The 26,815-nt window shown below is 41.0% G+C and overlaps 1 protein-coding gene across 2 annotated transcripts in view; it reads right to left on the bottom strand.

Moving 5' to 3' along the window:
• RCAN2 (regulator of calcineurin 2) overlaps window positions 1–26,815 on the bottom strand; it is an 80,030-nt gene continuing 53,215 nt past the window's right edge. For both annotated transcript variants that reach the window (XM_005146424.3, XM_005146425.3), the window contains 3 exons: window positions 16,159–16,332; window positions 13,710–13,881; window positions 1–6,475 (listed from right to left, as the gene is read on the bottom strand). In XM_005146424.3, coding sequence (XP_005146481.1) covers window positions 6,315–6,475; window positions 13,710–13,881; window positions 16,159–16,332 — 507 coding nt within the window. In that variant the 3' untranslated portion in view covers window positions 1–6,314. The remainder of the gene's footprint in view (window positions 6,476–13,709; window positions 13,882–16,158; window positions 16,333–26,815) is intronic.

The following is a 26,815-nucleotide window of genomic DNA, read 5'->3' on the forward strand; positions in this document are numbered from 1 at the left end:
TTTGTTAATTCCACCAAAATGTTTAATACCATAATAGATTTTCATTGAAGTACAGAGCTAATGTGAATATTTGTACAAAATATGTGGTTAAAAATAGTATTGATTTATAATATATACAGATATGTCACATCTGTGTCAGAAATGCAGACACTCGAATGAAAACATGAGTAATGGTTTTAAATCTACAACAACATACATGAAATATTTCTGCAGCTACCCACAGCAGGACAACTTGCCAAACTGACACTTAAGGATCCAACAGTCATTACAGATGGCATTTCTTTCAGAAGTTTCTGAACAAGAACTTTGCTCTAAAATGGATTCAAAACATTTACCTTCATTAACCAGATAATGAAGAGAACACACCTGTGTGGCACTAATGCAGACACAACTTTCTTGTACTAGTTAAATGATCAATTACAACAACTTGTTAAAACAAGGCTGATTTTATAGTGTAGAGAAGTTTAATCCTCCTTGCCAGATGCTCTGGTGAGTGAGGAAGCCCCAGCTCAGGGACAGTAAGTAGACGGGCCCTTAATAAATTCTTATTTGTAAAACCAAGTTTCATGAATCTACATCCTGAAGTTTATCTTTAAGGTTGTGAATATCTTTTTCATTAACTTTGAGGCTGCTCACACTTCACAGCCTTCCCAGCCTTACTCCAGCAAGAATCTCATTGACAAGTGTCCCTGATTCTAAGCTTTGTAGCTACTGCATCGGTACACAATCCTCTATTAAGATAACTCTTAGTGTAGCCCTAGAATCTCTGTGTAGTGACTGAACAAACTGACAAAAGGGAGAGACGAATCAAGGCCATTTTTTAATACTTTCTGAGCATCTCTGCAGTGGAGGCATTCAGGGTTCTTGCCCTTCCTTTGGGAGTGCTGCTGCTGTTCTACCTCAGTGCAAACTTCCCTCCAAGCCAAACCAAATATACTCAACACTTCAAATAGACATGTGGGAAAGAGCTTTTACAGTGCTTCCTCCCTTGTAATTTTAACCCTGAATGCTGCAGTCTGCTTGTATTAAAGAAAAAAAAAAACACAGCTCATGTTAGGAAGAAAGTCTCCTTTTAAGAGAAGCCTGGAATATGTGAAAGCTCCTGTGCTTCCCGCAGATGATGTGCTAAACCAGGAAAAGCAGTGTCTGTTTGGGGGTGGTTTTTTTAGGGTAGCATACCTAGTTCTTTGAGAGCATTGCATGAGGATGAGAATAAATGAGGGGATAACTGGGGCTTTAATCTGTACCTGGTTTTACTTTTTGGTAAAATGGAACTATTTTTTAGGAAGAGGGGAATTAAGGAAATGCAAAGGTCTGAAATTCGTATTGGTACATGAGATCAAGTCTTAAATGGCTCAATGTTGAGTGGTAAAATGTTTACCACTGAAGAAGAAACAGAAATAAACTTAGTAAGGGTTCTTTAGAGGATGTGATCTGAAAGCACTGTAACTGTAGTCAGGATGTCCACAACAACCTACTGAGGCACTGAAGCTCACTTCCAAGTGCACAGTCCAGTGCCAAGCAAGACGGAAGAGCCACAACAGGCATGTAGGCAATGCAGCATTTCAGGGAGCAGGGAAACAGCCTTACTGTAGCTAGAAAGCTCATTTGTTGCTCAAAAGAGAAAAATAAATTGGGCCTCCTATAGTACATTTTGCTTCTGAAGAACACTGTGAGAAGACAACTATTGTTTTGGGGTTTTTTTAATCAAAATATAGAGGCCAAGGTGTGCCTCTTCAAAAGGAAACAGGGAGCTCAGAGCTTTCATTTCTAACAAGACTTCTAAGCAGATCTAACTTTCAGAATCATGAACAATCATGCTTTGAGAAACAAGTGTCTTTTATGCCAGGCACCCAGACAAAACCAATCATTTTTCCAAATGCATATCCGAGTGATGAAATACAGGAATTTCACAAGAGAGTTAACCAGCAAATTCATCTCCTTGTTTGCAGTCCTCTGCAAGGTCCAGTACAAATTAACACAAGAGACTACAAACAATTACTTTTCATTTTCGTAATACTTAATGTTAACAGAACTTTTTCCCCAGCCTGGATGGCAGCTGGATGCCATCCATGTTCCTCACTCAAGCACTTGTGCCCACCGCATTTACCAGTTACTGCACCAGCACAATAAGAATCACATCAGCTGCCAGGGATGCACTTTTGCCCAGCAGAGACTGTGCTCTGTTCTTTTTTTTTTTGCATACACCAAGCCAAATCCACAGCAAACCATTCAAGCTCACATCACTCTGAAACTGCACAGTTTAAAACAGAACATGGCATATCCTGCCAGTGAGGGCTGCTTCCCCCCTAATTGCTACTGAAACAGAGTTTGGCCTAGATCACACATTTAAGCATTTTCAGTTCTACCAGTTAGGAGAGCAATGGTAAGTACCACACTAGTCAGTTATTAACACTTTAAGTCTTTAAATGATGCTTTTCAAAATGCCAATGCAAGCAGAACACAAAAATATTGTTTGCCATATTTATTCTTTTAAACTAAGCTCTTATACAAGTGTAAAAGTGATTAATTAGCCAATAGCTTTGCAGTAGTCCTATAAAATATGACTAAATAGAATATTTCAAAAGTATGTACAATAGAATGCAAATACTCACATAAACCATCACAGTGCTCAGACATGCCACTGTCGTCAGGTCTTGCAAGATGGTTTAGTCTGTCATTCTGTACAGTCTTTTTGAAGAAAACTTTTTTAACTGTTACTAAATAGGAAGGACCGGGGGAAAAGACCAAAATACAAATAAACCCATCCACCCCCACCTGATTTTAGATCAATTAAATGTTAAACAATTTATGCATGGGGCACATTTTCACACTATAAAGCACTCTGCAATAGCTATGCCTGTAATCTTGTTACAGTTGAGGAAGGGATGCTCTTGCCATGTTTTCTTGCTGAAAACAAAGTGTGCTTGAGGGCGTATGGGTATGTTAGGAAGGGGGGAGTTTGTACTACCTTGTCTTCATTACAAAAATCAAGGCCACAGAAATTCTTTCTTCTTCTGATCCAAAAGCACAGATTCAAAGATACCCTTTTGCCATGCACTGTAAAGGTTTTCATGCTTTTAACTGTACTTAGGAAGTCATTAACATTTTGATCTTGTATCTGAAGAGGTGAGAAAGGACAAGCAGGCAGCAGACAACAGAAATAGCAACTGTACTCCCTGATTCCCTTCCTTCATTTCCAAGCAGGCACAGCCATGTCCACCCAACAGCAGGCCCCAGGGCACTGCTGCCAGCTGCTCCCACAGGCTCCTGATTCAGAAATGACATTAGAAGGATGTCCCCTACATCACTGTTCAACGGCAGATGTAATGTAACAAGCGATTCCATTCTTCTAACACTGTGGACACCCTGTGAAAAAGAGTGTGTCAGAGGGACTAAGCTCGAAGGTGCTACATGAAAAAAAATGCCCACTGAAGTGAGCAGGGGCTCTGCCTGTGCATTACTGAATTAAACAGGACAGCTTCTCCTCCAGATGGTCAGCGTGTTTTGCAAGAAGCCATTCTTCTGTGATGGCAAGAACATGCCTCTAGCAAAATACCAGGTTGCCTCAAGAAACAAGTGTCACAAAAGCTGCTACTTTTATGATAGGGATGTTATTCCATAATACCTGAAACATTTTTCTGTGCTGACCATTATTTTATCAGGAAAATGTGATCCATAAGCTTTGACCATAGTAACAACACGCTTCGTTAAGTGTTCAGGTTTGTAGTTGTGTTTCTATTGTACACTTCACCCAACAAATCATGTTCCACTCTTTCCTGGGCAGTTCTGTGGAGTTTTATAAAGACAATAAGGAGTCATTACATGGGACTTGTTTTTAAATCTGTCTGAAAATGCACTTTGAGGAAAGCACATCTAAGATCCAATGCTTTAATTTGCAGTATAGTTATGAATCATTTGAGGCCAGACTCTATATTCCAGAACCAAGTCTCTTTGAAGTTTGAGTTCATGGATACAGGGGTAAGATTTGGCTTCCAATGCTTTTGCATGTAAAAAACTCCAGAGTACCAGCTTTGATTGGAAATGATCTCTGATCATTTACATCACTTGAGGATGGGGCTAATAATTTCTTCTATGCAGCAAATCTCAACAAAAAAATCTTATGTGTTTAAATATTACTGTCCCTGTTTTAAGTGTTCTAAACCCCATGGACCTCAGCATTGTGTATGTTCTCAAAAAGGACAGTGGTGTTACTCCTGAAATCTTGCAGGTGGCCTCTGATGGCATTTTCAAGAGGAACATCAGGTTATAGTCCCAGGGCAGCAAGTGCCAATTTATTTATTGAAACCAATTCCAAATGCATCACTGAGATAGTAACCAAAGTGAAACCTCTAAGGAGTTACTTTAAGACAAGTTTACACAGATATCATGAGGATAGTAAAGCCTCATTTTTTGTTCAGTCTCTGCTGTAAGAACGTGTTTCTGTTAGTGTAACACACGCACAACAAGGTCCATAACGCAGTAACAAGTATCGCATTGTAGATAATATGCTAAGGAAAGCACTGCATCTCAACAGGAATATAAGGGGACTGTGGTATCAGAGAATGAAGTGCATGAGGATGTTGAATCCTCAGGAAGGTCTCAGAACATTCTCACCATGCATGCTGAGAATGGTATCTCCACTCTCACTGACAGAGCAACCTGTTTTTCTTCCTAGGAGTACTGCAGAGTAGATGGATGCTCCAGCAAAGGGGGCTTCACTGTGCTGAAGCCCATAGCCTCACTGCTAATTAAAGGTGGAATGGAACCCTTCTTCAGAGACCAGATCATTAGGTTTTAGGACAAAAATCTTTATTACAGATGTGAGCTGACTTTTCAGATCCTAGAGCGAGCTTTCAGGATGCATTTAAACCTTGGAACCTCACTGTGCCATTATAGTCACTTTTGGGAGTACAGCTGCAGTTAAATTAGCTTTAAAGTCCCACTGTATCTTACACATATGCTCAGTTTTCTGCAGTATTAATTCCAGTGGAACTACTCGTGTGCATAAATTAAGCGCATGCTTAAATATATGCAAAATCTGAGCTCAAATGTCTAGAAAATATGTTCTCAAAATGACAAGTGCACATAATAAAAGTAATCATCATGGAAGGTCTGTCAGACAGGGAATCCAGTATCTGCCAGCCATGATGAAAACACAGGACAGTTCTGGTAACCCAGTATACACTGCAAGTGAAAGAAACATGCAGGAAAGTGAAAAAAGGGGATTCAGTTGCATGCAGTCTAATTTCAAGTGTGTAATTATGGTCCTGTTTTCTTTGGCCTAAAAAAAAAAAGAGAAAAAAGAAATCAACAAACACCAACAAACCTCTCCTCACCTCCACAAACCCAAACTGCATACAGCTCAAAAAGGGCTTTAAAGCACACAAGTGGGGAAGTAAGAGATCTGAGTATCAGAAATGTGAAAGTAATTATTAACAGTTTCAGGGCTATTCAACACACCACTAGGAAAGCATTCAGCCTGTATCATTACTAGAACTTACAGCTATGACAGAGAGCCATCAGTTAACTTCTCTTTCTTCCTCAATCTCAGAGAAGTACCACTCATATCTTTATGGAAGATAGAACAACTATCCCTGTTGATATTTTGGCTTGCTCCTCTTTTAAGAGGACACTGGACCCTCCATCAAGCTGCTGTCTCTCCCTTCAGTCCAGACACCTCTGTCTCACATCCCTGCCACCATTAAGGACCAGTGAGCTCTACTGGTGGGAGAGGGTGTTTCTCTGCTACTCCTAAAAATGCTGCAAAGGTAGTATTCCTTACAGAAAACTCCAGGGGGGGTGACAAGGCCACCAAGCTGCTAATAGATTTAAAACAACACACATCCCCCCTTAAGAAAAGAATTAAAAGAAAAAGAAAAGACTAAGGTCTGCAGGGGAGCTGGGAGGGTCAGAGAAGCTGGCTGCTCAATGAAGGGCAGTAGCAAGTATTGTGGGAGTTTGAATATCAAGCCTGGTATCAGCCTAATTGCCAACCTGAACAACCTCTCTGGTAGTGGTGTTTCAGCATGCAAATTAGAGCTGTGAAAAAATCCTCAGACCAAAACCCTCCCTTGTCTCTCCAGCCTTGTTTTGTCCTTTCCAGAAAAACCTATCCGTTGGTGTGTGATATGGTTACATATACAAAGATCTTTTTCCTAGCCCTTTGATTACATAGGCTTGATTACTGTGAAGGGGTTTCAATGAGTAGTGTCCTGGAACTCAAAAGGCGATGGCTGCCTTTCAACAAAACAAAGCAAACAAAAACCAAGAGCCGTGCTGGAGGAGAGAAGTGCTGCTTCTGCTGGAGAGGTTCAGTTAGATACAGGAGGTGGCAGACCAGGGCGTCGAGTTTGAATGATTTTTGGCTTTGGAGAATTCTTTGGGTCCTCGTCTTCTTCCATGTCGCTGTCGCAGACATGCACTACCACACTGGGAGTGGACTCTGTTCCTGCATGCAGCTCGTACTTCTCTCCTGGAAGCAGAGGAAAACAGTTAGATCAAAAGACAACAGTCCACATAGTAGCACAGGCTGTGGTACTCTTGGATTGCAGAATACTCCTGCACCTGGATGTGGCAGATGAGCTTGTGCTGCTCCTAAATATAGGTAAGGGCAAGCATGGCTAGACTGCATCAGCTGCCACAACTGATTGATGCCCTGGGTGGGGCACGATCATTGGTGTACAAGGTATAATAAAATACCTTCATGTCTATACCCTGATTGGTGTTTTGCACCAATGGCAGTGGCTCATAGCATCAGTGGAGGAAGGACAAAGAGGAGAGAGAACATGGAAGTTCATGCTTAAGAAGAGGGACTGGAGTCCAATCCCTCACATGTCTGGTCTTGAAGTCACATCACACATGTTGGGATGGGGCTGTCCTTTTCTATTGTTGGCTCCAGTCCCATTTAAATCCACATAGATTCTGCAACATGTCACCTTCAGAGAGACATCAACACTTGATCCAATTGCTCCAGAAATACAAAAATACACATATCTGCTTTAGATGGATTTTGAAGTCCAAAGCTCTTTAGCCGCATCTGTAACAAATTCTGTCTCTACAGATGAGGTTACAGAGTACAGGCTATAAACGCTCACTAGCTGGTGAAACAAACAGTACATTAGATTTGCTAACTATATACATTTCCTATTTAAGTCTGCACACAGTACACCTGCAAGGAAGATAAGGGTGGCTTAGGTGGTTACCTGCAGCAGTCCACAAAGGAAAATCAGGATCAGACATAGGACTTTCAGTCCTGCATTCAGTCTGTTGGCACTGCATTGTGTTTTGGACTGTACACAGGATCTACGTAGCTATTGGTTATTAGATTGCAAGGAATTAATTTAAGACTGTAAGGAAAATGTCCTAATGGTGACATGTCTGACAGCTTGACTTGGTCTTTCAGAACTGACAAACACCCATTCACTGCACTAAAACCTAGAAACCATTTGAGATAATGCCCTGTCCCCCTTGTCATCACTCTTACCTCCCAAGACCCACAAGTTACATTAAAACAGGCTTACAGTGACCATATGCACACCTCATAGCTTGGATTTTTTTCCATAAGACTGCTCCAGAACCACTGCTTTTTGCCTGCAGAATACACTGAAATGAGGAAGGTGAGGTCCCAATATACTGAGCTGGCCTGAATTTGTGGTGCAGGAGCTCCTAAATGCCTGCATCATGGGCAGAGCCTGGCAGCGCTAGGTGTTGCACTATGAAAGTGAAATGGCTGCTCTACCCCAAAGCACTTGTAGTTTGCTGGTGTTGTTAATTCGGGTTTCTATTTATTAGCAACTTCGTGGCAGAGTAATTCTTGTGAAGAAGAGGTTGCAGGTTTGTCCCCTCATTAGCACACGCAGTTCTGGGACTGTGCTCACATGCTGTTTGTGCTGACAAATTCTTGGTCCAGATATGACCAGGCAGCTTATGATTAGAGGACATGCTGCATTTTTGCCTAAAAAATAGAAGGCAAACTAGTGAATAATAGCTGGAAGTCAGGCATCTTGCTGTGAGAAATATTTTACTGCTGTGATACCATTAATGTTGACATTTAACTGCTCTATTTTTGGCTACCTTTCCTCTGAATCCAAATTGAGCAAAGCATTACAGGTCTTGCTGATAGGCTGAAATATAAAAAGAGGAATAGCTTGGTTGTGCTGCATTGAGAAATTATACGGTTTTTCTTTGCCTATTTTCCCTGTGGGCTTCAGCTAATTTCTCAGCTCTGGGCTGACGTCAATGCTGCCAACCAGCACTGAAGGCTACATTGGTCACTGTCAGCTACAAGCAGCTCTGCAGTGCTGCGCACACGCAGCACTGGGCCCTTTGCTCATACACCAGCACTGAGAAGTAAATCAGATTCACTGCCCTCTTAAAAGGTAATAATCCCAGTTCAAATGCCACATTCTTTTACTGTTCAAATCCTTCCCAGAAGGGCTCTTTCCGCTGAAAAAGAGCAGTGGAAATAAGTACAGACACAAGGAAAAATATTCAGATGCCTCTGGCAGAAGTAACTGCAATAGCAATTAATGTCACTTTGCAAATCAAAATGCAATGCTCCCATAAATTAGGGTTTTAAGGCACACAGTTATTTCTGAGCATAAATGAGCTGCAGACTCAGTTCTGTACTCACGATTATTCATGCCTGCAGAACTGTGGCTCAAACTGCAGAACATATTTTTATGGCTGAGCTAGGAATAGTAACTAAGGGACTACTATACAGCTGTACCTTGTTCCTAAAGGTAACCATTGTTTGGGGAAAAATAAGAGGGTAATAAGTACAAAATAAAAATCTGTTAGGTACAGACAGATCACACCTTCCCTTCTGCTTTTTGCTATGTTTTTTTCTTTCCTCTTAATGCCTTCAGCATAAAAAAAGAACTAATTCCACAGCAGTTACAATACTGGAGTAATGGTTGAATCGCTGCAACTGAGATATAGTTACAAGCCATAGGCTGTCCCAAGCTAAGAGTAGCAGGTCGAGTTAGTATAGATAAGATTATTTAAATGATCATGTAAGCTGAGGTAACAATGGAAACTCACATACATTTGCTCAGAAAAATATCACCTAATTTATGCTCAAACATGTTAACTCTGTCTTTGGATTACAATGTGGAGAAGAACTAAGCTGCAGCACCTCCACCATAGAGGTTTGTCAGAAAATGTTCCTAACAAACCCCTGAAAATAGAAGTGGTGTTCCTTTCTTTATTTGATAAGAAAAAAAAACAACACAGGAATTTGAAGTTTCACCATTCAGCAATGGGCCTAGCTGCTTTTGTGTCACTTGGCACTACCTTTTGCGGTCACGCTAACTGCAAGCAAAGCTACAGCCTCAAGTGACACAACAGAGATGACCACAAGAACAGCACAAAAGCAGTGTAGGGTATTTCAGAATTAGAAATAATGGTATGTGATTTTCTATCCCCATCTGGATCAGTACTGTGACCTTTCGTTGATGGTGCATCTCTCATCTAATGAGGTACTTTTGTCCAGCAAAAAGGATGTTCATATATTTAATTAACAATGAAGAAATGGTAATGATACTGTGCAGTTACCTCATCCTTGATTCTGACTCACGATCAAAGGTTAATGGGTTCAGAGCTGTCCATTCCATCTTAACTGTGTCACTACCACTATAAAAAGACCTTCCACTTATAGTCTCTTAACTCAAGCACTTTACAAATAATATGGTGCATATAAGTGGTCTTTTGTATGGATGCATGTTTATGCCAAGGAGAACCGATCCCGTGTAAAACCTCTGCTGCACAGATCTGCCATACACAAAATAGAGGAGCTGCTTTCTGGAAGCCCATTGCCAATATTGCAGAAGGGCACCCTCCTCTTCTGGACAGAAGAAGGCAGAGGGAGAGCTTTCTACACCCAGCAGCCCTCCTGCACCCTGCCCCTGGCAAGGGGAGGGAAGTGCAGAAGCAGCCACAGAACAGAGGGGAGAAGAAGGACAGAGATGGAAAATGTTATCTATCATCCATCTTCCTGCCCCTACAACCCCTTTAATCCTCTCTGGAATCCATGCAAGGTATTTAGCATTTCCTTTGAATCAGTGAGAATTAACAGGAGGGTTTGACAACAGCTGGGCATGGAAAACTTGCCATGAGAGACACAGTTTGAAATCCTTGTGTGTGACATTTTCTGGGTAGGGTTCTGCTCTTCCCTGTTTTCCCTTTCCCCATGCAGGGGTGAAGCAAACCCAGCGGCAAGAGCTATGCATCCTCCTCAAGGAAACCAGCAGGACCATGGCAGGAACAGCCACATCTTAATTGCTCAATGACAATGAAGCCCTAAAGCAACTCCTCTTCTGACCACTGATCATTCACAGACCCAGCAGCCAAGAGACACAGCCTTCTGCAGGGTCTCCTCTGCACACCCAGAGATACCACTGTGGATGCAAGAGCCATCATGTGCAATACTTTGGAATGGTACTTTCATAGTGTGAAAAAAATGTGCTTTACATGACCTGAAGCATAGCCTGAGGGCATTTAAGAGGTGCAAAGCCTGCTGGAATGCTGATGACAGACTTGGAAACACAGAAGGAACTGAAACTGGTATGAACTTGTCTGTAGGGGCTACTGGAGATGGTGCCCAGCCCGCACTGGTTTTCAAACGTGCCTGAAATCGTGGGGACAACTGCTAACTGACGGAGGGCAAAATCACACTGGGGAGCACATGGAGCAGGTGAGTGCTCAGGACCCTGACCCACAGTGTGTGTTACTGTACAGTGCAGAAGAAACTGGGGTGACGGGTTTGAAAGAGGCAGTGGGGGTAGAAGGGAAGAAATATACAGGTTAGGAAGTGAACAGGGAGAAGGTAGGACTGCTTTCCAGAAAAGGAGGGGTTTATTCTAGTGCCATGAGGATGGTTCATAAACTGCTGCACAAACAAATGGCAGAGCAAACATTGCTGCCTTTTCTTTACTAGGAGCAGCTCTGCTGTTTATACATAGCCTGGACCTGGAGATTGCCCCTGTATCCCGCTTACAAACATTTCTCATATGAAATTATTTCCTGTATTCCTCAGCAGGATGAAACTAAGACCTTATAAAACAATATGGAAAAGACATGAGGGCTTAGACTAGGCAACAGCTTGTCAGGTTGCAAGCATTCCTGTAGGAAAGACTTAAGGGACAGCCAGATCAGGCAGAGACAGAACCTGGGCCCGGTAGGCAAACAGCCAAACTACCACCCCAGTTAGTGCAATGCTTTTGTATCTTTGACCAGCTAGTGGAAGTTTTCTTGACAGTGGAAGTATTTTTCATCAGAGAGATTAACATCACGCTTCTTTATTTGTAATATATTGGAAAAATCCTAGGCTGGTGGTCAGAACCAGGCACAGGCACAGTTCCTGGCTCTGACTGGTCTACAGCATTCTGTTCATGCCTCATTTAAAGCTCAACTTCTGCATTTGCAGAGAGTGACAACATACATCAATCAACCAGTAGCTTTATTAAATATGCCATGATCCTCCCTAAGAAGCGAATGCAGCCTCACTGATCTTAATTTGATGTTGAAGGACCACAAGCCAGCTTCCCTTTGTGCACAGCAGAAAGAAATCTTTTCCATTAGACCTCTGAGATGCCAGACCAGACAGTCACGGCTGTAAGCCACAAAGAAAAAGACAACACTTAGCAAATCTGTCCAAAGCCAATGTCCCAGCCTTTGTGCCCACGACAGAGAGGAGATGACCTGTACTCATGGAAGTGGAAAGTAGCATGGTCCGTGTCCAAGTGGTGTATCTCAAATTACGAGAAAAGTAGGTCAGTAAACCCCATCTTATATTGAGGAGATAGAAACTGTTCACTATTTACATGCTTAAATGAATCTTCCTGGTACTTGGATACCGTCACATGTTAAAGACACAGAAGTCAGGCTCCAACATTCAGTCAGTGAGCATTTTTTCATAGCTGTTAACCATAGTTACATGTTTTAATTGTGTTTCTTGAATGAAAATAAAGGATCTAACATAGCTCAGGCCAACAGTTGATGTAAGGCCTTGTGTTTTACTGATTTCCTACTGAGAAATGAGATTTGGTGGATTTGTTTTCAATGGAATGCTAAACATAGTAAATGCACAACTGAGAACTGCAACACTATTTTAAACCCGGCACTGCAGTTAACTAAAATTGATCCCTCTAACAAGTGCTAAAAATAGAAAGACGAGAGCACACCATGACTTTTCATATTGCTCCCTGCAGGCTCCTTAACTACGGGAGAATATGACCTTCACGCAAAGCTGTCCCAGAGTGTGGGACAATGAGCGATATTTCACATTCCACTGCTCTAGAACAGGAATTGATTTATTACCCAGCCAGCTTGGGAATTCGTTTACGTGTTTCCATTTATAACAGTGCTGCATCAAAGAAAAAAAAAAAAACAAAAAGCAAAAAGGAGGCTTTTGTTTTTAATTTTATTCAGCAGTTTAGAAGCAAAGTATCAATTCTGGCAATAATAATATGCAATACAGTATGAAGTGTTACGCCTGACAGCCTTTTTCTATGAGCTGTCCTGCTGAAGGGGAATAAGCCGCAGGAATCTCTGATGTTCTCCTGATAATGTATTTCCCCCCTGTGAGAGATCCCATGTGAAAAAGATGTGAGATAATCCTGCACCTCAGCTCTGGGTTACTCTGGTACAGCTACACAAAGGCCCCAGTGATAAGATGTTTGCAGTTGGAAGCTACTCTCAGAACAAGCAAGCAGCATGTTTGGTTCAACTGCGGAGAAAACAATTCCCTCATCCCACTAGAATTTAAAAACTAAACTGATAAATTTTTATCAGCTCAGCCACCCAACAACTGTTATTAAATTGCATCTGAAGTGCTCTATTTCAGTATAAAAGTAATTTAATAACCTATTTTTCCTTGTGGTTTATGAATGTAAATTAGTCCAGTTTCTAAATGATACTGCTTAGACCTGAAACTGGAACCTTTGCCATTCTGAAAATTTTAAAAGATGGTGCTTTAACAGCTTTGAAAGAAAACTGTTGGTAAAGATGCCTTAAACAAAAATAATCCTCTCCTAGGAGAAGTTTTGGTTTCATCAGATGAGCATTTTCTAAGGGAAAGCATTGTTTTGAAAATCCCAGCTAGCTTCACTTCCTGGCATTAGCTGAAGACGGGAAGAGAGAAGAAAGTCTATCAGCATTACCTACTGACATGTATCTTATGCTCACAAAGGTTACAGCTTACCAACCATTTCTCCTCCACACAGTTTACAACAGAAAATGAGCAGTCCTAGGAGAGCAACCCTGCCAGGATTGGGGAATGGCAGTTCTCTCCACTCCAGTGGAAATGCAGTGATGCCTAAACATTACATAAGGTATTCTGCACCTTGGAATGCAGTACTGAGCAGATTTAAAGCAAAAACTCAAGTTCATGGACAAGCTTTTGTCCAGTCCACACCTAAACCATCAGTTGCCTCATCTAAGCACAGACCGAAGCATAATAAAATGTGTAAAGCAAGCTTTGATCTGCTATTTAGTCAGACTTCATTCATGAGCTGCAGGTAGAATTCTGTATGTATACGTGATAAAATTCACTCTTAAGCAAAGAACCAGTTGACATGCGTCGACTTAAATCCAAAGCTTTAATGCCACTTACAGGCTTTACACCAGCTTCCTTACAGTTATTATCTACGTTGCTATTTCTCGTCTGCTTTTTCTGGTACATTTTCACAGAAGAATCACATGCTTACCTGGTCCTAGCTTAGAAACTGCATAAAGGAGGTCGTAGTTGATGACAGGTGTTGCATCATCTATTGGTTGCCACCCTACAGGTGGGGAGGCTGGAGGCGAGATGAGAAACTGTTTTGCAGGCTGTGGTGGTGCCAAATGAAGCTTGTCTCCATCTGTCTCGGAGGTCTGAATCTTTAAAGAATAACATATACATTGTTTAGTATAGGATAGAATCATACAATAGCTTCGGTTGGAAGGGACCTTTAACAGTCATCTCATCCAACCCCCCATGCAGGGACATTTTCCACTAGACCAGGTTGCTTAGAGCCTTGTCCAACCTGCCCTTGACTGTTTTCAGGGATGGGGAATCTACCACCTCTCTCTGCATAGCCTGTGCCAGTATCTCACCACCCTCACTGTAAACAATTTCTTCCTCACATATAGTCTCAATCTCCCCTCTGCCAGTTTAAAGCCATTTATCCCTTGTCCTGTCCCTACAGGCCCTTGTAAAAAGCACATCTCCAGATTTCTTGTCAGCCCCTTTAGGCACTGGAGCCTTCTCTTCTCCAGGCTGAACCAGCCCAGCTCTCTCAGCCTGTCTCCATAGCAGAGGTGCTCCAGCCCTCTGAGCATCTTCGTGGCCTCTGGCCTTTCTCCAACAGCTCCACCTCTTTATGTTGGGACCCCCAGAGCTGAACGCAATACTCCAAGTGGGGTCTCACGAGAGCAGAGTAGAGTGGGAGAATCATCTCCCTCAGCCTGCTGGTCACACTGCTGGTGAAGCAGCCCAGAGTACAGTTGGTTTTTCCAGGCTGCGAGGGCACATTGCTAGCTCATGTCCAGCTTTTCATCCACATGGGATAGGTAAATGGAATGATTACTCAAGTCATGCACTTCTAATGCCAAGTGCCACCCAGGCAGGGTTTCAGTATCAGTCTCAACAGAGAAGGTCTGGAGATGAATTTCATTTCAATGCTACAGATGGTTCCTCTACAGTAAATGCACTGTGGGGGGCTGTTATATGAGCAAAGCTACAATGTTTGTGATTATTGTATATGTTCTGTGAGGATAAATGCAAAAGCTTTGGTATCCACAGCTGCTAGTTCAGAGATTTTTGAGGCTGAAAAGATATTGTTGTGATTTACTGGTCTAAATTCCTAAATAAAAACAGACATTAGACAAGAAATCAGTAACTCCTGCACCAAGGCCTTGTACGTAACTTCAGAAAGATTTCTGAAGATCTGATTTCTTTAGCTAAAGTGATAAAGGAATCTATTACATTTCTTAGTCATTTGCAACTAGTTGTTCTCATTTCATTTCCATCTTAAATTATGTAGTTTAGTTACTGTTCTTTTTCTGGTATATTAAGGAAGGTTCCACATACTTGAGCAAGTTTACAACCACCTTGAGCCCAAAAGCAGTAACCTGCATTTGCATGACAGCAAGCTTGAGACAGCAGCCTGCCATACCAGGATCTAGAGATGAAGGCATCTAAAATGGGATTGAGGCAGCTTTTCAACACCTGAAGCCAACTGTAAAGTCTTCTGAACTCATCTAACCTGTTAAACATATTGTTTTGTTTCTTTCACAAATGTAGTTTTCCATCCTCCTGAGGTCCTGTTTCTGCCTAGGCTTAAATCAGCTCTTATGCTGACCAGGCTGCAGAAGCTCAAAATTCAACTGCCTCTTAGGCTTGACTGACACTTTCCAATAAACCTGCTCTTAACCCCAGAGCTCTGAAGGACTGACCAAGCAGCTCAAAGCACACTTACGTTGCTTATGAGCACCTGTGAGTATCCCATAAGCTACAGTGGCCACAGCAATTCATTAAAATACATGCAGAAGAGGTGGTGGTCGGGTTCTCAGCCTCCCCTACCTTTCTGTACCCTGGATGAGGCCTAGTACTCACCCAGGCTGTGGGAGATCTGGGTTCTCTATTCTTGGCCATGGAGAATCAAATCCTCGGCTGACCCTTCCAACAGATGGATTTAATCACCTATGCCCCCAGGCGGGGGGTATGGCTCTTCCTGTACTTTTTACTGATCTTTTTACTGATACTTACTAAATTCCTTTAGAAAATTCACACATGTATTCAGTAAGAATAAAACAAAAAGGGTGAAGGAGGAAGCCTGACTATGGCTAAGGGATACAGTCAAATAAGTAATTCAGCCCTACTTTTTTTTAAGAACTTCTGATACTTCACATTACTCACAGAAATTACCCAGTATTGTAAAAACAGTTCTAAGCCACGTAACCTCTGTGTGTTGAATAAGCAGCTTGGGTCCTTAGTGGTCCTTTAAATTTACTGCAGACGCACTAGTCAGGTACAGCTCAGGCAACATAAGGACATTTGAGAAATCTGTTAGCAGCGAGATTGGACATGGGAGAAACCTTTATTACTTTTATACAGTGTTACTGCTCAATACTTCTATAAAAGCACTAACAGAAACAGACACCAGATTTCATTACCTGTGCAAAATACAACTTTAACTTCTTCCCTCTGAACTGTGTTTCATGCAGCTCTATTCTGGCACGAGCAGCTGATTTGGGACTGCTAAAGTTTATCCGCACACGCCTGAAGCTTTTGAACAGCTGGAATGTCACACAGTCATCGTAGGCACGGAACAAGCCTTCAAATTTCTCCTGCAGATGAAAAAGAAAGAATGCTGAGCATCTACTCTGTGCTCCATCACATCAGTTTGTGTCAAAGGATCATCTGAAACTTGACAACTGTTTAACCAAGGGGTTTCAGCCTGTGGCCCTTGGGGGTGAGTGTCCACAGACTAACGAAGGCTCTGTGAAAAGAATATTTGGGGGAAGGATTCTCCAAATTGAGAACCCAGAAGCTACTGAACTCATAAAAGTTGAGCAAAACTGCAACAGTGGCTTATGGAATGAAGCTGAAAAGGGTGCATGACCAAAAACAGCAGACAACTGTGGTCACATCTGTACAATAGCAAGCATTGTGCTGAATCAAAATGGAGTCAGCAGACAAAGTCAGGTTCATTGTAACTGAGGGCTACATTCACATCAACACAGCAGGGTTATTTGGTATTGCATGTTATGGTTTTTTGATGCTTCTGTCATTTAAATACTTAAATACAGATACACTTATTTCTTCAGAGTTCCTGTAGCAGCATGGAAAAAAGTGAGGGAACTGAAAACAGTCACCTGATCCAAAGGCAAATTTCAGGCTTCAAAATGTTTAGCTGTAGAACCACTTACAAAAGCAGATGACACAAATGTGAATATTTTAATACTGTAAAGGAAAGGTCTGAGGTGTTCCACATCTATGGACCTAGGGATCAACAGAAATTCAAGGTTCATTAGCAGCCTTGGAGGATCAGACTTCCTCTGCAATTTCTCTGTAAATATGCAAACACAGAGGACTAGTTCCAAATCATCAAATAAACCCATAGTCTTTGCATCATTTCTGACACACTTGCACAGGTCTTTTCATTCACAAGCATAGATTCATGAAGTGTTAAGACTGAAAGGGAGCAGTTACTAGTTAGTTGAACTTTTGTGTCTAAGACTTTTGACTGCCATCCAGTGAGTCTCACGTAAAGTTCTAGCATTTTTACTACTTTAACCAAGACTTAAAGTCATTGAAGATGGAGAATCAGCCTGAGCAAAGCTCTTTCTTTTAAGGGTTCTTTAGCCTGAAAACAAAGTGTTTTGAGATGATTTGCCACACCATTTCATACACTGAGCACTGTTATGTCAGCTGTTTGTAGAATTCCAACAACCTGATGTTTTCCTTGATACATCTGCAAATAAGCTTTAAAATACAACCTATTCTCTTCTCACCCAGGAAAACAGTTTATATTCTGAGTGGATAAGTTGCTAAGGCTGCGTAAGATGTAATAGAAAATGCAATTCATGTAATTTCATCAAGACCTCAGTTCTCATCTGTTGATCATACAAAGCAAGACAAAGAATCCACAACTTCTTAGAAAAATCACAGAATAGTTTGGGTTAGAAGGAACCTTAAACCTCACTCAGTTCCAACCCCCCTGCCACAGGCAGGGACACTTTCCCCTAGACCAGGTTGCTCAAAGCCCCATCCAACCTGGCCTTGAACACTGCCAGGGATGGGGCGGCAACAGCTTCTCTGGGCAACCTGTGCCAGAGCCTCAGCACCCTCACAGGGAAGAACTTCTGTCTTTCAAAGGAACCTCCCCTCCCTGTGGTCTATTAAGCTTTCATGATTTTCATTTCATCTGACCTCACTCACCCCTTCCTCTCACCACAGGACATACTTCAGAGGAATAAACAAAAAGGAGGAGGAAAAAAGAGAGGAGAGAGCTCAGTGGTTGGTCAAGGGGAATAACGGCAAGCAGTAATCCCACAAACATCATGGAGTTGATAAGTATTCAAGGTATTATAACAGAAGTCCCATATGCTAAAAATAAGCAGCAAAGTGAACATTTCCTAATCATGAACATTTCCTAGCCCCCTGTAGTAACTCTGTTTCCCTACAAGTCAACAATAAAATCATTCATCATATAAAAAAATATTTCAAATTGTCAACTGGGAAGTAATTATTTATTAGGGAACAGATTCTCCCTCTATTGAAACAGTGGTATTTTCTTGTCTTTTGTACCTGCCCTCTTCGTGACACTCCAGAATGCAGATCTTGGTGAGGGTCATAATGCAGAAGAAGGGAAGATGTGATTTCAAACTTGGGCCCAAGAACAGTGAGCACAAGGAATGTTTTGCGCACATTTCTGGACAATAATGAGACACACTTCCATTAGGCACTGAAGGGACAGATGTATCTAAATAAAGCTGATTAAATACTGGACACCAAACGTAATACAGGGAGAACATTAAAGTGCTATGGACTCTATTCTGCCTACTTTTCAATTTGATACTGGCAAACCTTTGGAGATTCAGCTTTGATTAATGCTCCAAAAAATACTATGGGGAGGAGGGAAATCAAGGCCTCTATTTGATACTAATACAGGGCAGTCTGTCCACAGTCTGTCTACCAACTGCTCTGGCTGAAACTGCATCTCCCATTAAAAAGATTCATACATCTGAATTTTTCTCCATTTTCAGCTGATAATAATAATGACCTCAGCAGAGGTCATTAATCATCAACTGCAATTAATGGCCCTCAGCTGCATTTAGAGCCATCCCAACTCCTTCTGGCTTGATATTAATTCCCAGGAAATGCCTTGTGCCTTAATTGCTATTGCCTGTGACTTCTAATATCTGCTGAATGTACTTGTCTGGATAAAAGTCTTTCAGACTAATTCCAACCTATAAGCAAATTTATCATATGCATTTTAAAGACCTAAGAAAATTCTTTCCCTTTCAAGTTTTGTGGATAAATTATTCAAGACTCATAATCCTCTCAATTCAGGACTTTTAGGATTCAGTATTCTTTAAATACTTATAGAAAATGTGTCTCTCAACTTTCAGAATACTTAGAAAACTCTTGGAAATAAAGCAATGTCCGAAGTTGAGCAGCAGCATTGCTACTCTTAACAAGTCAAAATGCAGAAAGTCATGAGTCAGGCATTTATTTCTGGGATTTTGCACTGTCTTCATCCATCCCAGGTGTGTCTCTGTGAGACCTGATTTGCTCTGGCAAATCCAAGTAGTTTTCAGTTGACCAGTTCTGCAGAAGTTTTCTCTTCTCTCTCATAGGCCCCAAGCCATCTCGTCATCTTGCTATTCCTTTGCTAACATCAGGCACCGTTCCCCAGTTCTTCCCTGTCACCTTACATCAGCTCTCATCACCCGTCATTCACCACCTCTAGCAGTTTCTAAAGTTCTTTTATATTTTCATTAACAAAATTAGCACAAAGTGCGCACACAAATTGAGGCTGCTGGTTACTCAAGCTTGATTGTTATCATTTATGACAGCCAATGCAAATGACAAACAGAGCACCATCCATGGAAGAAATGAGCACTGGTGTGATAGACATGAGCTAAAAGCCTCAGAGTACAAGGGCAAAGCTATGCACTCCTGGACTAAAAACTATTGGCGCTACTAAAGGGGAGCTCACCTGGGATCCAAGATCCTGTCAGTCACATGATGAAAGTCATCAGTGAAATGCAGCCATAAAGAGGCAAACAAAATACTGAATGTATCTGGAAAAGTATTTCCAGTAAAGCAAGGAAGCTATTGACAACATTGTATAGAGCACTATTACATGTTATTAAAAATGCAAGTTTTGTTCCCTGTATCCCAGATAGATTAAGCCAAACAGGAATAGGTTCAGATAAAAGCTACAGGGAATGAAAGACTTACTGAATAAGGAATTAAAGTGCTTGGCTTACTTAGCAAAACAAAGCAGAGCCTGAGAGGAGATGGGACAATCATCAGTACTTTACCAGAACCGTACAGAATAAAGACAAAGTATACTGTGCCGAGTACAGACTAGGAGACTATGTCAGCATGAATCAAGTGGAAACAACTGACATAAATAGGTGTTAATATAATAGAAGTTAAAGAAGGTTTCAAACATCAGAGTACTGATCCAGAAACAAACTTCCAACAGCAGCAGCAGTGGAAAACTATTTTTTTATAAAGACAGAATTTGGTTAGTTGATAGGAGGGACTATGACAAAGTATCCCCACAACAAGCACTGTAAAACATGACTGCCTGAATTAGCAAGTGAATTGGGTTCTGACACAGCAAGTTCCTGTGATGCATTTCCAAACATTTCTTTCATGAATAGCTCCACTGGTATTGTGTTATTTCAGGACAAAAGCCAAGGCCTAATTCAATTCAATGGAAGTCTTTCCACAGACATCAGTGAGCGTTGGATTAGAGCCCTATAACTCAGAACACAAATTACATTTTATTATTCAGTGTGTTTACACTCATTATCACCCTTGTTACACATTTGATTTAGGAGATGGCTGTGATTTAAAACTTTCCTAGAGTTTTGCAATCAAGGCTGCATGGAGACCTCATAGCAGCCTTCCAGTATCTGAAGGGGGCCTATAAGGATGCTGGAGAAGGACTATTCATTAGGGACTGTAGTGACAGGACAAGGGGTAACAGGTGAAAACTTGAACAGGGGAAGTTTAGATTGGATATAAGGAAGAAATTCTTTACTGTGAGGGTGGTGAGGTACTGGAATGTGTTGCCCAGGGAAGTTGTGAATGCTCCATCCCTGGTGGTGTTGAAGGCCGGGTTGGACAGAGCCTTGGGTGACATGGTTTAGTGTGAGGTGTCCCTGCCCATGGCAGGGGGTTGGAACTAGATGATCTTAAGGTTCTTTCCAACCCTAACTATTCTATGAGTCTACGTTTCGAAATACAGCAAGCATTTTACCCATTTTAGTTTCCTGTTCATTTATATGAAGATAATACAAGGAACTAAAGGTATACAATAGAGAAACAGAGTAATAAATTACAGTTATAGAGTCGTAGAATAGTTAGGGTTGGAAAGGACCTTAAGATCATCTAGTTCCAAGCCCCCTGCCTTGGGCAGGGATACCACACACTAGACCATGAAATATGTTGCTCTTGAAATTAGCTCTGTACCACATACAAATTTGCCTTTAAGAAATAAACTCCTATCTCAGAGTGGAATGTTGTCTGTTTCCACATAGGCTGGTGAAATAGTGTAGATCCCTCATGCGGCACAAGAAGAAAGATGGAGCTTGATAAAATGTTTGGAGGCCGAGCACTAAAGAGTCTAGTAACAAAACCAGTCCACAAACAGCTCAGTAAGGAAGACACACATACCAGCTAATTCTAGAGGGGATAAAGGAGTTACTAAAGCAATGCACATTAAAAAAACAAACAAAACAAAACTACAGAAACCTAGAAAACCTCAGCTGGAAGTAATTTCAGGATTGGGATGCATCAGTGCTACATGAAGGGTATTTGTAATGACCTGGTCTGGGTATTGGGTACGGCTTTTCTCATCCAGGATTAAGGAAGATGGAGGCAAGCTGGAAAAGCAATGGAAGAAGACTGCAAGGATGATTAGAGAAGTGCTGAGCATATCATGGGAGGTAGAAGTAAGTAATCTTACATTGGGAAACAGTAAGTAAGGTACAATGTGTTTCCTGCTACATCTGAGTATAAGAAAAGCAGTAGATGAAGTGCAGGGAAATGGATTATCTGAATTAAAACAACCAACAGCACTGGTATGAAACAAAGACTTCCCATTAAAACATTCAGGCTGCAAGTGAGGTTACTTAGCATTAAACCTGTAAAATTTCAAAATGCCATTGGCCCAGGAGTAGCAAAAAGGCTAACTACTTCCATGAAAGGGGCAGGAAGGGAAGATTACAGGACAGCAGTATGCATTTCTGTAACTCTGAAATAAAAAATTAAAAGAAAAAGGGGTCTGATTTGTAATCAGAATTGGGTTCACGTCAAGTGCTTTTAACAAGTCTTTCATGAGCCACAGAAACCAAGCAAACAGCTTGATATAATTAATATGTGAAAATATCTTAAATGGCAAGTAGCCAGTATAAACAACAGCCTAATCAATGATCAAATTCACTGCTTCTAAAAGGTGAAATAGGAAACTTTGGAAGCACATATGGGAAAGCACTCCTGATTTGCAGTTAACATTCCAGGAGTACTGAAAAGGGAGGAAATGATGATCAATAAAGAGCTCCCATGGTCTTGTCCTTATGTCTTTATGAAATGGCAGGAGAATACATTAGAGATTTATTATCCAGGGATACAAGGCACAGGTCTCCAGGTCCTAGCTTTTTAGTTTGCCTTTCCCTGAAGGTAACTGTAGCTAAGAGTGTGGCATCTTCCTACTCCCTCCTTACCAGTGGGATAGGATAGTATTTGAAGAAAATACTCAGAATGAATACTACTATCTTAATGCTGGTTTGAAGGAAGTTTATTCTGTTATCAAAGGGGACATCTTGTACAGTAGGTGGAAACAACATCTTCCCATAGGTGGAAACAACAAAAAATGCAGTAGCAAACTGTGTCCTTCCATCTCTCTGTCATTTGCCAGGGTACATTTTAAGATGGTAACATTTCTACATGTGAGAAATTTTGAAAGGGAGAAGAAAAAAGTGGTTTTCACCTTGGTATTCAGTGTAAAGTTCTGCTCATCTATTCCTGCAGCTGGATTAGAGCATTGAGATAGGGGTGAAAAGAGCTTGGGTTTATTTATTTGAATTATGCATAGCACTTCCAAAATTGCACAATAGTCTCAGTACACAAACAAATCAACCCAGATTCGCTACCCCAGTTCATGCCATTTGTTGTTCTGCGCTTGGCTTTCTGTTAGTTTTAAGGGGTGAAGGGTCAGGTAAATTATGAGCCAAAGATTAAACAAAACAGTATAAGCCAAAATAAATTTTGAGGTTGAACTTTGAGAAGAAAAGATTAAATACATTAAATCTTGCTGCCTTTGGTTATATCATGACTGATTTGCTTGCATTATTGCAATCTTGTGAATGTTAATGGGGGTCCTAATACCTTTTAGTTTTACCATGTAAAGAATACACATTTTGTATTCCAGAGGTGATGCCAAGTGACCTGGTTGCTCTGCTCTTTGCAGTGAACCAACCCTACACAGAAACACAGTGACTACAAAGCGTGCCTGCACACAGCCCTGCCTCATGGCTCACACGTGTTGTCATGTTACATGGGCTACTTTGGAGGCATCTGCACAGAACTTTTAGACCCTGAAGGCTGCAATCAAGTTTTGCACCATCATATTGTGCCAAAATCATTCCAAAAGCAGAAATATTTGATGTAATGCTTACTGCTTACAGATACGGTGTCTTGCTCCAGACAGAGACTCTGAGAAAGTGTAACAGACGTTGCACTGTGGTGTAGACATTTGTAATTCATCATCTCACAAAAACTTATGACAAAAATAGATAGGAAACAGGAAGAAGCTTAATAAGTTTTACCTCACACCAGGACTGAGGCAGTAAGACCCATTCCTCCCTGTCAGTCCTCCTGCACAAGGACAAGTCCACCAAGGCATGATAACACGGCAGCAGCACCGCAAACCTCCTGGTGAACAAAACAAGACAGCCTTGCCTCTTGAAAAATCAGCTGAACCAAATAAATTCCTGTTCAGCTTCCAACTCACCAGCACAACAAAAGGTACAGAGATAATATCTGCCCCAAAGCTTAATGGAAATGGCATTCACATTTCAGAAGAGGCTGACAAATGTCAGGGGCACAGAATTTTGCTGTGTTGCCTTTTCTGTTTTTAACCAGCTCACATCTCTGTTTACCTCAATGTGACGCACATTCCTCCTGCTTAGCTCCACTGATCTGGAAACCAAAGGCTCCTTCAAGATGAAATAAATTGTTCCTGTGGCAATGCCAAGGGGGTGATTTAATATAGTTTGGAGACTTCTCAATTCAATTTCACACCCAACGACTGAGCTAAAAGAAAAATCCACACTTTACGTTTCTTCTTTATAGGAGCACTGCTATTTTACTGTATCACCAGAAACAGCTTTTCTGAGCATCCCGTATTTGAAGTACCCCAGTTCCAGATGCTGCATTAGCTCACTGAAACGCTGAAAGTGCTCTTTCAAGCCAGCTGGCCAAATGCACATTATATGACTATATCTATTAGTTTCACCCCCAGTGGTAGGGAGTTTTCTATAGAAACATCATTCTTTGTTCTCAGAGAAGCTACTTCTGATTCCTGTGCTGGCTGGCACTTTATGCAACATCACTAGATACTTCCTTTTTTTCTTCTCGTTTGCATCATATTTGTCAGAGTAAAAAAAGCAAGAACAAAGCTCTGTGAAGGATTTAATGCAATTTCTGTTTTCCAAATAGCAGCCTTACATTTTAGCTTGAGAATGATAAAAATAATGCTCATAATGAAGACATGAGGAAATAATCAGACAATCCTGAAAAAAAGCACCTTTTAATGTTTATTTTATTTTAAAAATTCACACAATAACTGTGTAGATAATGTATTCAGTGAGCTCCAAGGAGCTCATCTGCATTGGATTTAAGAATATCCATAGTATCGATTTTATCTTGTTGCTGCAAACATTTAAGCCCATCAATTAATTGGTAGCACAAGGAACAAATTACTGTGTATATGTTTAGCCTGTTCCAATAATTCTGAAAGTTCCTATTATTGTAATCTGGCAAACAAAACTAAGGAAGAAAAACAACCTTAATTAGTTTTTACCGGTAGCTATGTTTCTGTCAATAAGGGTGTTCCAAGGAGCAGATTGCTACAGCAAAACAGTTGGTGCTGAGGACTTCCTGACCAGGTTCTGTGGTCTGAATACCCATTAGCAGTTGGAATATATTAGGCACATTACTGGAGTGCACCTTCTGTATTAATTTCATCTGAAAGACATCCAGTTCATGAGCTGCTCTGTGATGTGGACGAAAAGCACAGTTTATGGAGATCAACAGGAAAGCTGCCTCACAAGAATCCCCAACTCGGACTAAAAAAGCTAATGCAGATGCAAGCCAGGATCTATCATCAGAACAGTCGGTGGCACTCCTGGAAAAGCCAAAAAAACCCAACCAATTTCAAGTGCTAGGGACAAGAATAAGTAAGTGTCTGGCAGTCAAACTGGTGCAGGGAATGAGGATTAAAGTTACACATTAGCTGTGTGAAAAATATTCATACTAACTGTATAAACTTAGGGACTGCAAGAAAAGCCACATAAAATTCTATCTTCTTATTACACTATTTTTTATGGATCTTTGACAACTTAAGGTTCATCTCCTTAACCCTTCTGAGGTATACTACTCTGCTCCTCTGTGTGATGACACTGAGGAGAGGACAGACTGACTCGTAGTCACAGTGCTCACTTACAGGCAGCCATAGGAGCAGAACCAGTGTTTATGTAACTCATTCAGAAGCATTTTACTTCTATAAGCATACAAAACCCCAATCAGAGCATCTAGAAAGCTCAACCCCTTAAAAATCTGTTTATTGAGCCTGTTGAAGTTGTCAGGGGACACCTCTGTTGCTGTCAGTGATGCAGAATTGGGACCTCACTGAATGGAATGCTAAATGCAAGAAAGAAATACAATAAAGAGAACACTAAGAGCTGATAAACTTTGTTTTGTTTATACTTTAGGAGCTGCAATGTTGTAAACCATAAATAAATACATGCTATTCCTTCCCTATTCCTGTCTCAACTCAGTTAAACTAGAAAAATCAACAAGAAAAAGCCATGGGACAGTTTAAACAAATAAAATGCTTGCTTTGCCCATTCCTGATTTACTACTTTGCCTACAGTGATCAACATTTACAGCATTTCAGCTGTTTCTCATCACAGTCATGGGGAATGCTTTTCCCTTCCCTCTCCCCCAACAACTGCAGACTGCACTAACACGGCTAGAAACAAACTTGCCTAGATTTAGAAAGGACACTGACGATTTTGAAAGTGACTATTAAAATAAAAACAAGTTGGAGAGCACAACACAATCTAATCTCATGCTCCTCCAGAAATGTTATTTAACAGACAAAGGAAGGCATGAGGGAAAACTATTAACCCACCAAGACACATTCTCAGAAGTTTAATACAAAAATTGCTGCTGAAATGTAGCTTCAAAAGAAAACAGCCTACCTGGAGACAAAAATGTAGAAGTCTGTTTTCACTCAAGGTGCTGTTGCTGAATTACACTTGTAACCCTTTAGATGAATACCACTGACCAAATCTGAGACCAAGACTAGTTCCCACTGAACCTAGGTTCTGTCATGAGTTGAGGAAATGAGGGGGTCTGTTCTGAACCTCACGACTCAATGGGATGATTTCCTTATTCCCTGTATTTCTTCCATTAGCTGTAAACTGTTGTTCAAGTCTGAGACTGATTTGATTCGGCCTTACCCAGGCTCCATTAGGAGTTAGAAAGCAAAGGCATTCAATCTGAACCTTGTGACTTAATGGGAGGGTCTCCTTCAGACTTTTCATCCTTGATCTCTACAAAAAACATTTTAGCTTGATTCTACCTCAATCTTCCTTTATACATTCCATTAGACACAAGCTATTGACTGAGTCTGAGAGGAGGGAGGGTCTCCCTTACCCTTGGTGTCTTCAGTCTCTGTATCAATCATCTTTAGCTTGATTTTACAATTTTCCTTTGAATGCCTCATCCATAAATAACAAAGTGAACCTTGCTATCAAATTCTGTTAAGTTGTGCTTTTATAAATCATATTAAATCATACA

Source organism: Melopsittacus undulatus, chromosome 3, assembly GCF_012275295.1.
Source record: "Melopsittacus undulatus isolate bMelUnd1 chromosome 3, bMelUnd1.mat.Z, whole genome shotgun sequence".
NCBI lineage: Eukaryota > Metazoa > Chordata > Aves > Psittaciformes > Psittaculidae > Melopsittacus > Melopsittacus undulatus.